The sequence below is a fragment of the Monodon monoceros genome, unplaced genomic scaffold (assembly GCF_005190385.1).
Source record: "Monodon monoceros isolate NGI ecotype Baffin Bay Population unplaced genomic scaffold, NGI_Narwhal_1 Super_Scaffold_19, whole genome shotgun sequence".
NCBI classification, from domain to species: domain Eukaryota; kingdom Metazoa; phylum Chordata; class Mammalia; order Artiodactyla; family Monodontidae; genus Monodon; species Monodon monoceros.
In genome coordinates, this window is record NW_021703775.1 from 48,766,217 (window position 1) to 48,778,445 (window position 12,229).

The 12,229-nt window shown below is 41.3% G+C and overlaps 1 protein-coding gene across 4 annotated transcripts in view; it reads right to left on the reverse strand.

Moving 5' to 3' along the window:
- Window positions 1-5,706: 5,706 nt before the first annotated feature.
- Window positions 5,707-12,229, reverse strand: part of PPP1R21 (protein phosphatase 1 regulatory subunit 21) — a 56,428-nt gene continuing 49,905 nt past the window's right edge. For 2 of the 4 annotated variants that reach the window (XM_029232415.1, XM_029232417.1), the window contains exons 19-22: window positions 12,103-12,219; window positions 9,886-9,984; window positions 8,740-8,868; window positions 6,058-6,476 (exon numbers count right to left, since the gene is read on the reverse strand). In XM_029232415.1, coding sequence (XP_029088248.1) covers window positions 6,447-6,476; window positions 8,740-8,868; window positions 9,886-9,984; window positions 12,103-12,219 — 375 coding nt within the window. In that variant the 3' untranslated portion in view covers window positions 6,058-6,446. Of the gene's footprint in view, window positions 6,477-8,739; window positions 8,869-9,885; window positions 9,985-12,102; window positions 12,220-12,229 lie in introns of all 4 variants that reach the window. The other 2 variants (XM_029232416.1, XM_029232418.1) reach the window with 2 other exon arrangements.

Here is a 12,229-nt window from a genome sequence, read left to right on the forward strand (position 1 = left end):
AAGGTTCTAAGTGGGGTAGGTGCCTTTTGAGGCTCCTACACCCACAAGCCAGACAATAGTCTCTAGCATAGCATGTTTCCACCCAGGAGTCAATTCTTCTGATCCTCCCTTTCCCAAACCAGTTATTCTAATCCTGCTCTATAACCTTTCCTTTCAAAGAGGTAGAAGAACTGTAATGGGTTTTCCTGCTCTAATTCTCTGATTGCCAGTTAATTTCCCGATTTGGAGCTAATTTACCAAACAGCTTAAAAATGTAAGGCACAGGCAAAGCTTACTGACAAGCTTTCCATTTATCATCATGGTATCTGAGGACTGGCCCTTAGCCAAGAACACAGCTTCCTCTTCTTTCCAAGAACAGACCACTCCTTGTCAGTGTGGCTCTGCCAGATGGTTTCTTAGCCATCATCAACCAAGGTGCTATCTTCATATGTGAAAGTTATAGAGGAGTTTGAAGCCTTTTAAGAGCTGGGAACAACTGCCAAGGTCAACGCTGCATAGAACAAAACTGCACATTTTTCTGTCTGAGGATTTTTATTACGAAGAAAGCTTTAATTCATGGTCATTTGGAGAGAGCTTTTTGCTCCAAATTTTTGGTGGCTTTCTTAGCTAACTTGTTCCTTACTTTATTTTTTTCTCACATTTTTGTTTGGAAATAGTGCAGCCAAGTTTTTGTTTTGTTTTTAGTGGACAATGAACTTGGAAAGTTGTCATGTTGTTAAAAAGTATCTGTTAGTATAACTGATACAGTTTCTTACCAAAAGCAGTGGAGAATCCAGTTTTATCAATTTGGAAGTGAGCAGTTCTGCTTATAACAGCATAATGGGGGGTGGTGTTTAAAAATGACATAACAAGACACGTGCTATTTATCACAGTTTCTCAAGCTGTGCCTGGAGCATCTTATCGCTTGACCCAGGCCTGCTGCAGAACAGAACGTGAACAAGCGCCCCCTGGAGTTGTCCAGCCAGCAAACCTACCTCCCCACCCCATCGCATCTCATTAAAGAGCCCTTTTTCTTTATTTGGAATTTCTTATAACATAATCCTAACTTTGATTAAAAACATATATATGCATGAAAAAGAACAGGAATAAACAAAAATATTAATAGCTGAATCTCTACAAAAAAAGATGTGTGCTCTTCACACTTTTCCTCATTTTCCAAATTTTCAACAAGAAGCATGCAGTATGTAATGAAGAAAGTTGGAAATGTCGTTTCAGTAAGTTCTGAGAATTCTGTCTTCTCCAGGAAGCAATGAATGACTAATTAAAAGTCCTTTTCTTTTTCTTTTTATTTTTTTCCTTTGCTTCTACGTGGACTTCAGCCAATTGAGTTCCTACTCTGTGCCTAGACTGAGAATTATCTCTCATTTTTCACTTTCCATGCTTTAAGAGGCCTAGACAGAGTAGATGATTCTTTGAGAGGGCACTGCAATGGCACGTAGAGGCAAAGGACACCCACTAGAAAGGCTCGTGCAATGAGACAGAGTTATTTTAAGAGCACGACACACTTGATGCCTGGGATGGTGAGGCAGGGAGATCCCAAGACAGCAGCAGTGCTGCTGGCCTAGAGACCAAGCAGGATAGCCTGGAGCAGATCGAAGGACTCTAGGAGAGACTTCTTTTTTTTTTCTCTTTGGCCACACCACACGGCTTGTGGGATCTTAGTTCCCCGACCAGGGATTGAACCCAGGGCCCCGGCATTGAGAGCACTGAGTCCTAACCACTGTGCCACCAGGGAACCCCTGTAATAAGTATTTTTAGAACAGCCTGACTCAAAATGAGTTTGTAACTTTGGTAAAAATACAGACATTTAATAAAAGATGTTACAGCCTCTATGTATTATTTCTCACTTGCTGCCTTGTCTGAGATGAGCCCAGGGCAGGATGGATGACATATGGCAGTTTGTAATTATGCATTTTCACGATCACTTTGTTGCAGACTATAAGCTCTCAAGGGCAGCCAGCGTGCCTGTTTTGCTTATCGCAGTTTCATCAGCACTGAGCACTCAGCGGGCACTCAACACATACTTGTTGAGTGAATGATGAAATGGGTGAGGCAGATTTAGAAGTCAGCGCTCACCATCTTTACAAAAGTATACGTAACTGAAGTGTTTACAGGGGAAACGATCCAATGTCTGGGACCTGCTTTAAAATACTCCAGGAAAAGAAGAACTGTGGGGAAAAAAATGAAACAAGATTAACAAAATGTTCATAAGAATTGATGAGGACATATGGGCTCATACTAGTCTCTAGTTTTGTGTAGGCTAAAGAAAATTCCCTTAAGAAAAGAGAAATAACAATGAAGGTTGCACAGAAAGAGGATTATAAGGAAGGGGCAGCATCATGGCATAAATTTATTAAATTCAGAATTTGGTAGTTGGGAAGGTTTGTGTAACAGGGAACACATAAATAAAAATAAGGGTCAGGCAGAGAAAACCATAATTCAAAAAGACGCATGCACCCCAAGTTCACTGCAGCACTATTTACAATAGCCAGGTCATGGAAGCAACCTAAATGCCCATCGACAGACGAATGGATAAAGAAGCTGTGGTACATATATACAATGGAATATTACTCAGCCATAAAAAGGAACGAAATTGGGTCATTTATCAAGACATGGATGGATCTAGAGACTGTCATACAGAGTAAGTCAGAAAAACAAATATCATATATTAATGCATATATGTGGAACCTAGAAAAATGGTACAGATGAACCGGTTTGCAGGGCAGAAATAGAGACACAGATGTAGAGAACAAACGTATGGACACCAAGGGGGGAAAGTTGCCAGGGGCGGGTGGTGGTGGGATGAATTGGGAGATTGGGATTGACACATATACACTGATGTGTATAAAATGGATGACTAATAAGAACCTGCTGTATAAAAAAATAACTAAAATTCAAGAAAATAAAAAAGTTAAGTGTCAGAGAAAAAGAAAATCATGTCAAAAGCAAACCTTGTACCCGGGCCATTAGCCCAAGAAGCTAAATAAATGCTGAAAGAAGGGGTAGGGATACGTAATGAAGACATGGGAAGGGAAAGTTGAATGAAGTATAGGAGTTACTGAGCACTTTAATATTTTATCCTCCAAATATATACCAACAGTGCCTGTAGGAATAGAACTGAATGCCCCTGACGTAAAAGGCTCACACCACAGCAGTGAATAACCCATGCTCTGGAATCAGGCTAGCCTGGATCTGAGTCCCGGCCCTACACGTACTAGCTGTGTGACTGTGGGCAAACTGCTGAGTCTCTCTAAGCCGTAGTTTTCTGTCTATACAATGGGGACAGTAATAGCACCAATGAGATACAATTATTGGAGGTTCCAATGAAGTAAGTCCTGTCAAGTCTTACCCATGCCTGACTTAAGTAAATGGCTAACAAATGGTGGTCACTATATGCCTTGGCAAGGGATTCTACCAAGAGAGTGAAGATCTTAGCAGTTAAGTTAAAAGGGGACAATTTTGTCAGGAAACGAACTGCACCCTCTACAGTCCTGCCCTGTCCCTCAGGGAACCCTAGGAAACCTCCCAGAGGCACTGACCCTTACAGAGTGGCCGAGCAGTCCACAAGTACAGCCTGCAGGTCTGTGGGACCAGCCACCAAGCAGGGTGATAAGGGTGCCTGGTCTGGGAGCTCTGGCAGCTCATGGCTGGTAGGAGATACAAGTCCCAGCCACCAAAGGCAAGAGGGACGCAACCCAAGGTTCACATTTTCTCTGTAAATGTGAAAACAGGACAGGTCCACGTCTCAGGAGAAGTGAACTTAGAAAAACAGGCCCACGTCTCAGGAAAAGTGAAACTCTTCCTGACCCAGAGGTCTGAGGAGTTTCAGAAAGGCAGAGGGAGAGTACACTGAGTGCTTGGAGGAGAACGAGGAGAAAGCGAGCGACGGTCAGCGTACATGTCTCATTTGTACACGCTACAGCCAAATCGCGCCCAGTGGGCAATGAGGGGCCACTGTGAAGGCCTTCTTCCCAACAGGGAAACAGCTCTGCAGAGATATGTTTCAGAAAGAGTCTGGTAAAAGGGGCGGGAGGTCTGGAGAACAGGAAGACGAGTCATCCAGACCGTAGGGAGCCAGGACTTGATTTAAGGTATCGAATAAGGAGAGGTTAGAATGGAGAGATATGCAAAGACAGGAAGATTCAGTAGGACAAGATAAGCAAATGAGATGTGCCAGGCGAGGAGCAATCCAAGGTGATTCCCAGGTGTTCAGCTAAGTCACAACCAGGTGGAAGCTAGCTCGACCCTCCCTCTCAGCCAGGTTTGTTCAGGTCAAAATCCTTGGCTTCACCTTTGACTCCTCTTTCTCTCACACTCCACATTCCGCCCAGTCAACGTTCATTCAACAAATAAATGCTCACTGAATGCCAGGCAGTGTTCCAGGTACAGGGGAAGACAGCAGTGAACAAACTAGACCAAAACCCTGCCTTCGTGGAGCTGTATCTTCTAGAAGAAACAGGCAATAAATTGCCTGGAAACAGGCAATAAATAAGATAAGTAAGAAAAGCATATGGTATGTTAGATTCTGATAAGTATTGGGTTGGCCAAAAAGTTCGTTCGGGCCTTTCCATAAGATGTTATGGAAAGACCCAAATGAACTTTTTGGCCAAACCAATATTAGGAGTAAAACAAGGCAGAGAAGAGTAATAGAAGTGTACGGGGGAAAGAGTTGCAATTTCAGCAATTCCTATCCACTCCCTTCAAAATAAATCCAGAAATAGACTTCACACAACTTCCACTACCACCAGCACGGTCCAGGCTACCATCATCTCTCAACAGCCTCCTGCTACTGCAGTAGCTTCCCAACTTGTCTGTCTGCTTCCGCCGTTGCTCCCCTACAATCTATTCTCAGCATAGCAGCCCACAATTCCACTAAAACATAAGCCAGATGAGGTCACTCCTTCATCCCAAACTCTCCAAAGGAGGAGCAGAAATGGACCAGAAATTCCAAATGCAGCATTACAGAACACTGAAGGTCTAGCAGGAGCGGGAAACTCTAGGTTTACGGTGGAGCTAATCAGCACGGTGCTTGGGGACTTAGGTGCAGCTGCAGTGAAAACAGCTGGTTCAGTTGATGGAGAATTAAAATGAGCAGGTCACAGAAAACGGAAAGGGCAAAGGGGCTAGGGACTCAAAGGGCCGGGAGGATGGGACTGAGCTGACTGGCCCAGAGATCCCTGAGACAGGATTCAAACACTTTCATACTATGGGGACTGGGCACAACCACCAGAGTCTGCCTCTACAGTGGCCCAGAGGCCAAGGAGTTGGCCTTTATGTTGAGCACGGAGGGAAGCTGGTGATGAGCTCTCAGGTGAAACAGAATAAAGCATTTTTGGAGGGTGACTAGCAACTGCCTAGAGAAGAGGCTCAGAGGAGATGAAGCTGCAGGCAGGGAGGTGAGGAAGAAGGCGTTTCAGGTCTGCGGACCTAGCCTGGGGACTTGGACCTGGAGTGAAATGGGCATGTGCAGGAAACTCAGAAGAAAGGAGCAACATATTTAGAGACTTGGGGATGGAGGTGCTGGGAAAAATTTCACCCGTGAAATATACACTGAAATGACACAATGTTTATGAAAGAAACCAAGAGGAGCCTGAAAGGGCTCAGGGTCCTTGCTTGAAGCATGGTTACAAGTACCTTGGGAGGTACTCAAAGCCTTAATAAAGGATTAACTGTACAATTATTCCAACTTGGGGGATTAGAAAGATTATATCAAAATCAATTGGGATTTGGTAATTTTGTGAGGCTTACTTTAGTAAGTTTTAGTTTCCTTCATCAGATTTTCATAGAGAGACTGAAAGTTTGATATAAGTACGAATTTATTGACATCAATTTCCTTAAGCTATTATTCCAACACAGAGAGGGTACTGAAGAGCTGAAGACAATGATAATAAACCCACAAGATCTGAATTTTTCAAGGCCCACTCCCTCCAGAACAGACAGAGAGAGCAGGAGAGAGGGAGGGACAGAGAGAGAGAATGAACAAGTCTTCAAAAAGAATTGGAAACTGCTTTCAATTACAGTAAGAATTAATGACAGTTTGACAATTTAAGCATTTTATCCAGAAACACATACCTATTCCACAGATACCAAATTGATTACCATATCACTGAGTTTGAAAATATACAAAATATTTGTTGTTCTTACATACTGAAATTAAAGCCTAATTTTTAAAAGTGCACAGTAAAAACAGCATAAGGAAACCTACAATATCCATGGTATGTGTACTGTTTTCCGTTTTACTGTCAACATCAAATTCTGGATTTACCTTACTGGTTACAAATATATTTTAAATACTTCAAGGCCATTTACAACACTGACTACTTTACTAGGTCCAACAACACTCCAGCTTCCTGAAGGCGGCCAGCCCTGGACGTGGAGTCTCGGCCCCGCAGCTCCGCGCAGCAGTAGCAGCTCTGCAAAGAAGTCACCAACCAGCTCTCTGTAAACTATCGACTCTTGTTCTTTTTAGAATTCCCCTGTGCAAAGAAAAATGTCAACAATAAGAACGCCAACCTCTAGAAAAATCATTCACGCAATTTAGACACCAAGCTGTCTGGAAGCCATATTTCACTGTGGAAAACTTTAGTTTCCAAGAGGGAGAACAGCTGATAACCTTGCATCGCTAACTTTTGAACAGGAATCACAGAGCGGTTTGTTACTTTTAACTCTCCCCACTTTCTCCGTCCATGAACCTTATTCCCCTGGGGTCTGAGGACAGGCAATAAAGAAAGAAAAGAAAGCTATCTTGGATTTATCAAACCTCAAATATTCATTTTGTTCCAAAGACAATGTAGTTTATGATTTCATAAAGCTGATAAAAACTTTTAGCCTGAACATGTTCCTTTGCTGTTGAAATAAACACCTTTTAAAGGGTCTTAATAGGTACTAATTTTGAACATGTGCCAACTAACACCCCAATGGTAATGATTACTGTCAAGGGGAAGATCAGATACCAGTTGAGAACAAGTTAGAGAGAAGATGTCTTAACTTATTCCCAATTCCCTCACATACGGAGATTTGGACTTTCCAGTTTTATGTAACTTTTCTTCTTTCTGGAGAGGTTAAAATTCCTACATTTAACTATTACATATAAATACTTTTTTTCATTAAGTAGGAAATGATTGCAGAACACAAACATTAAGAGCAAGATCATAGCAAACAAATGGTTTCAGGACGTTTACTTGGTATCCAATGGAGGCCATGTCAACTCAGCCATAAGATGATGCCATAGCAATTTAAATGACTAATAAATGGGGGAGGTGTGCAAAATATAGGAACCACAGAATGATCAAAGAAAGGTTAAGAACAGAAACTACAAAGTGAAGAAGGATCTCTAACTCGGTGTTTTATTAATGACAGATATTCTAAGGACTAGATTAAAAAGTTCTAAGAGGGCTTAAAACTTCCCTCACTTCTAAAGTGGCTGCAATACAATTACCTTTGGGACAATGAGCTTTGCTATACCCCACAATAACCCTTCTCAATTCAGAACCAAATGCCTTCTGCAGCTCTGAGGCCTGAAAACTTTCCCTATAATCACTGCTACTTTTTTTCAAATGTTAGGTGCTAAAGCAGGCTTTCTCCTACTACTCCCACTAACACATGTGCTTTCTACATGAGTTGGCTATTGCCCTGATGGAATATCAAGAGGCCAAAAGCGTTAAAGGAGGCCCAACACTCCACCCTCTACCTCCAAGCTAAAGTTCCTGAAGCACAAGTAACTGGAGAACCCGAATCAGAACCACACTGGGTGGTTACAATCATCACAAGATGTCCCAGAAAAGCATTACAGACATTCTCTGAAGCAGCCAGAGGCCAAACGTTAACACAAAACTCCACTGAGAAGCAAAATTACGAAACGCAGATTCTAGTGCATTAACATGATACATTTTCCAAGAAGATACCAACTGAGCGGGATGCTGCTCTGTACCACCACTGGCAGATGCTAAAATGAAGCTATAGTTTGTTCATCTCTATGTCTTCCCCAGAGCCAGCACACGGCAGGAACTCAGTACATGCCTGCTAGATCGGTAAGGGGCAGCAGTGGATTTCAGAGCACAGGCTGGAGACAGTAAATCCAAGCTGCTGGTGGCAGAGTATAGTCTGAGTTACCAAAATATGCCAAGCATCTGAGATGATGCATGAAACCAACTCCCCGGCCTCTTGAAGCTTACCTTTCATGGTAAGGGTATATACATTATGATACAACAAAGAGACATGATATGTGGATATGCCCTTCAACACAAAAACATTACCAATATCTACTGACCCCAGCCTGGACAAGCAGAGGCTTTATGGGAAATGAAATCTATGAAGTTTTTGGAATTAAAAGGACAAGACAGTCCTAGGTTATATGAATATGTATGAGAATAAATTTGCTAAAGAAGGTTACTCTTCAACAGCACCATTTTAGATTCACATAGATAAGAGTAATCCCCATCATAAACCCCCCAAGAATCCTCCTAACTAACAGAACAGTAGCAGAAATGCCAAAAATGCCCAAAATGCCAAAAAGCAACGGTCACAGTGTTAGGGCCTCAGAGGTTAGACCTCCTCTCAACTTACAACTCAATCAAAGAATCTTCATTCTACTTTCAGATAAGAAGACAAGTGAAATGATTTATAAACACTTCAGATCTCTTAACCTTTTGTTTCTGAAGCACACAGCAATGAAATACCTTGTATTAAATACATTAAATATTAAATATTACATTGCAGAGACACCCCTTCCTCTCCTACCTTACTAGACATCTTTAGTGTGTCAATCTCTTCTCTCTGTTTAGATAGTGTCTCGTTCATGCTGCACAGGTGGTCGCTCATCATACTTAACTGATCCTCATAACTCCTCTTAGTAGTTGTCAGCTCATCCTAAATGGCCAGGGAAAAAGAAAAGAGAAAGCAAAACCCCACTAGTCATACCACTCTAAAGCTTTTTTAATTTAGGAAAAAAATGTTTGAAAAGTAACCTATCAAGATGACCTATCTGATCAATTAATATGAAGGTTAAGCCACAGGCCTAACAAGAGAGCAAAGTTCAAAGAAACAGGGCAGACGTTTTTCTCAGCCTTCAAAATATGTTCGGAATTTCTTTGCAAAAATAAAAAAGTTTCCTTCTGTGCCAGGTATAAAGATGTCACACACAAAAAAGCGGGCTATATGATCTTTCTCTCAATTCTCTTAGGTTTTCCTGAACCTTCGGTGAGGTGGGGAAGGTGATCTCTGGCACGTCCCCACTACCCCACACCTTGACGGCCCACCGTCCTCTAGGCAGGGCCCTCCCTGGAAGAAGCACCTTCCTCTCTCTTTCCAGCTCTCGGGCTCTCTTTGACCTTTTAAAATCTAATCCTGTGCTCCTAGCTAATCTGATAAACGAATTTGAAACCAGGAGGAAGTGGATGAATGATTTCTTTGCCTGTATCACTTCTATATTTAATAGGGGCTTTCTGGAAGCTAGGCTTTAAAACAAAGCAGTGAGTAAGGAGGAATATTTTGCAGCCCTACCTTTCAGTTTATGTCAGTTTTATGAAACAGTAAAGAGAAGGAACAGAGTCACATGAACAGAACAAGCCTCCTGCCCACCATGACAAGGATTAACTGGAAGGAGGAGAAAAAGGAAGGACTTCGGGTAAATAAGTACTATTCAAAGCAATGCTGACTGCAAAACTACTTACAATTAAAATAAAGTCAGAGCAATAAATAATACAACTACTTCTTGCCTGACATAAATGAGATGTTACTTTAAAATGAGTTAGAAATAAAATGGTTAGAAAAATGTTATGTCTAGAGCTTAAATGCCACCATTTGAGAAAGGAAATGCTGATTTTTTTGGCCCAAGAACTTTCAATGAAAAAACATATTAACACTGCTTAGGTATCATGAACTCACCTGAAGTCTGCTGTTGTTCTGACTGGCTACTTTCATCTCTTCTGCCAGTGCCTCTTTAGACTTTTCAGCCAAGGCCAGTCTTTTAGAGAGTGCTCGACACTGTTAAATCAGAAAACATTCAATTATCCCAGGGACCATTTCCCCAAACCAAATTTACTTCAGGGAAGGTTACTAGAAAACAATCCCCCAAACCGAAAGTACTTCCTCCCTTCCTTCCACAAATATCTACTGAATATCTACAGGCCTTGTACCACACACTGGACCACACAAAAGAAAGATGTGGTCCTCACTCTCATCATTTTAATAAGGGAAAAAAAGTCTACTAACCCAAGCTCATCGCTGTTTTTTCCTAGCTCTAGCCTGATGACCAGTGGCTACAAAACCACCAGAAGTTTCTACATTTACCCAGGATTCATTTACACCCACACTGGATGAGAAGAGAAGTGGTTATTTCAAAAGTGATCAATGGCATCATGCAATATGAATCCTAAGATACTTTTCTTGTGTTTTAAGTCCTTTATTGGAGACTATATCACAGAAACAATAAAAGCTTTACAGCCCCACTCAACAGATGAAAAAAAAAAGTGAGTACAGGACTTCAAAGATCCCACTTGCTGTCTTTGGAGATTCTAACCAAGGCTATCCAGAGACAGAGTAGATCAAGAAGAAAAAAGAAAAATTCTATTTCATACTACTGTTCAAAGAGGGCGTGCCATTAAAAGGATCACTAAATTTTCTGATAAACCATGAGACTGACAAGGAGGATCTGTTAAGACATGTTCAAATGTTATGTCAACATCAGACACTCAGACCGACCATTCCAGTAAAGTAGTACAGAGGGTTACCGCTTCCTGTTTACAGACAAGGAAAAACTAGAACAATTTAAAAATTCTTGTGTCACAATTGTGCTGAAAGAATTTACTAAGATAAGCAAATCTCTTGGAAATAAGACAGCCTCAGAAATTCCCCAATTACTCATTTTACTCCTCACAAGAGAATTTCAGGAAAGTTCAGCCAACCAAATCAACCACCCTCCTTTAACCGCACATCTATCGGTGTGCTTAGCACTGAACCTGAAAAAGAGGGAAAGAGTTTTGCAAAGCACGGGTCCTCATGAGGATGACAATCAAGTCTAAGAGAGTAATTCAGAAGGCAGTTAGGGATCCAAACCAGGCCACCATGATGTGCTGCGTGCACTGAGTGGCTGGGATGGTAAGCACTGCAGCAGTTCTATGGTGAGTCGTCCAGCTTGCCGTCCTCCCCGTTTTCTACAGCTCAACAGCCATCACTACTGATCATCTTATCAAACAGGTATGCATCACTAAGCTAGGCACATCATTTATTTCAGCAGGAGGAAAGAAGCAAAGCCCCCCTCCACTCCTAGCAACTGGATTCCTATCAACTCTTCTCCGTCTCTGTAAAACAGGAGAAAATCACAAAGTCGCATCCCAATGAAGGGTGTTGTCTTTCCTTTGTCAATTTCCTTCACAGTTTAAAGCATTATAATTCTCCGTCTAACATCTATAACTAACCTTTTAATAAAAAGTTTCCCATCAGAGACCTTACAGGTATTCTTATATATTGAGCGACATCCATTCTATGTTATCATTTGTTTCTCACTCTTTGATATCTGTAATTTCTTCCTTCATTTTCTCCCCTTCTTATCAATGAATTTGTATAATTTTATTATCTTGCATAGTGTTTTTCTAATCCTCTTAAGAAAATGAATTATTTGGTGAGGGAAGAAGAAAATGTAACAAAAAGAAAGATTTTGTATTTTTTAAAGGTTGAAAGAGGTTACATTTTGCATTTTATCATTTACAAAAACTGATTTCCACAAGTTGTCATTAGAAACTAGAGAGGATTAAAAAAAAAAAAAAAAGAACCAGGCATACTTCGCTTTGAATTTCCCTAAACGAAAATTCCTTGATCTATGTATGTTACCTGCCTATAACTTTCTAAAACAAGATTATAATCTATAATTATAATGCTCCAAAACATGCTACATAACCATAAGAAAGGCTACCTGTTATATTCACTGCAATAAAGATTTTTGGTTGGTATGTGGACCAATCTATACGAACTCTAACCAAATCCATATTGCAGACACACAGACTCTGACCTCTCTCTTCTAGTGAACAGCAGGAGGCCAGGACAGTGACCTAATTCCTGAAGGGGTTAGAAAAATCCACCTGATCCAATTAACTCTCCACTCACCTCAGCATAAAAATGCACTGACTTGCTATCAGCCAGCTGCAGCTGAGACGTCAGTTCCACTATCCTTGCCATGTAGTGATTTCTAATTAAGTCTTCCCGAGATTCCACATCTGGAGCCTAAACAGAG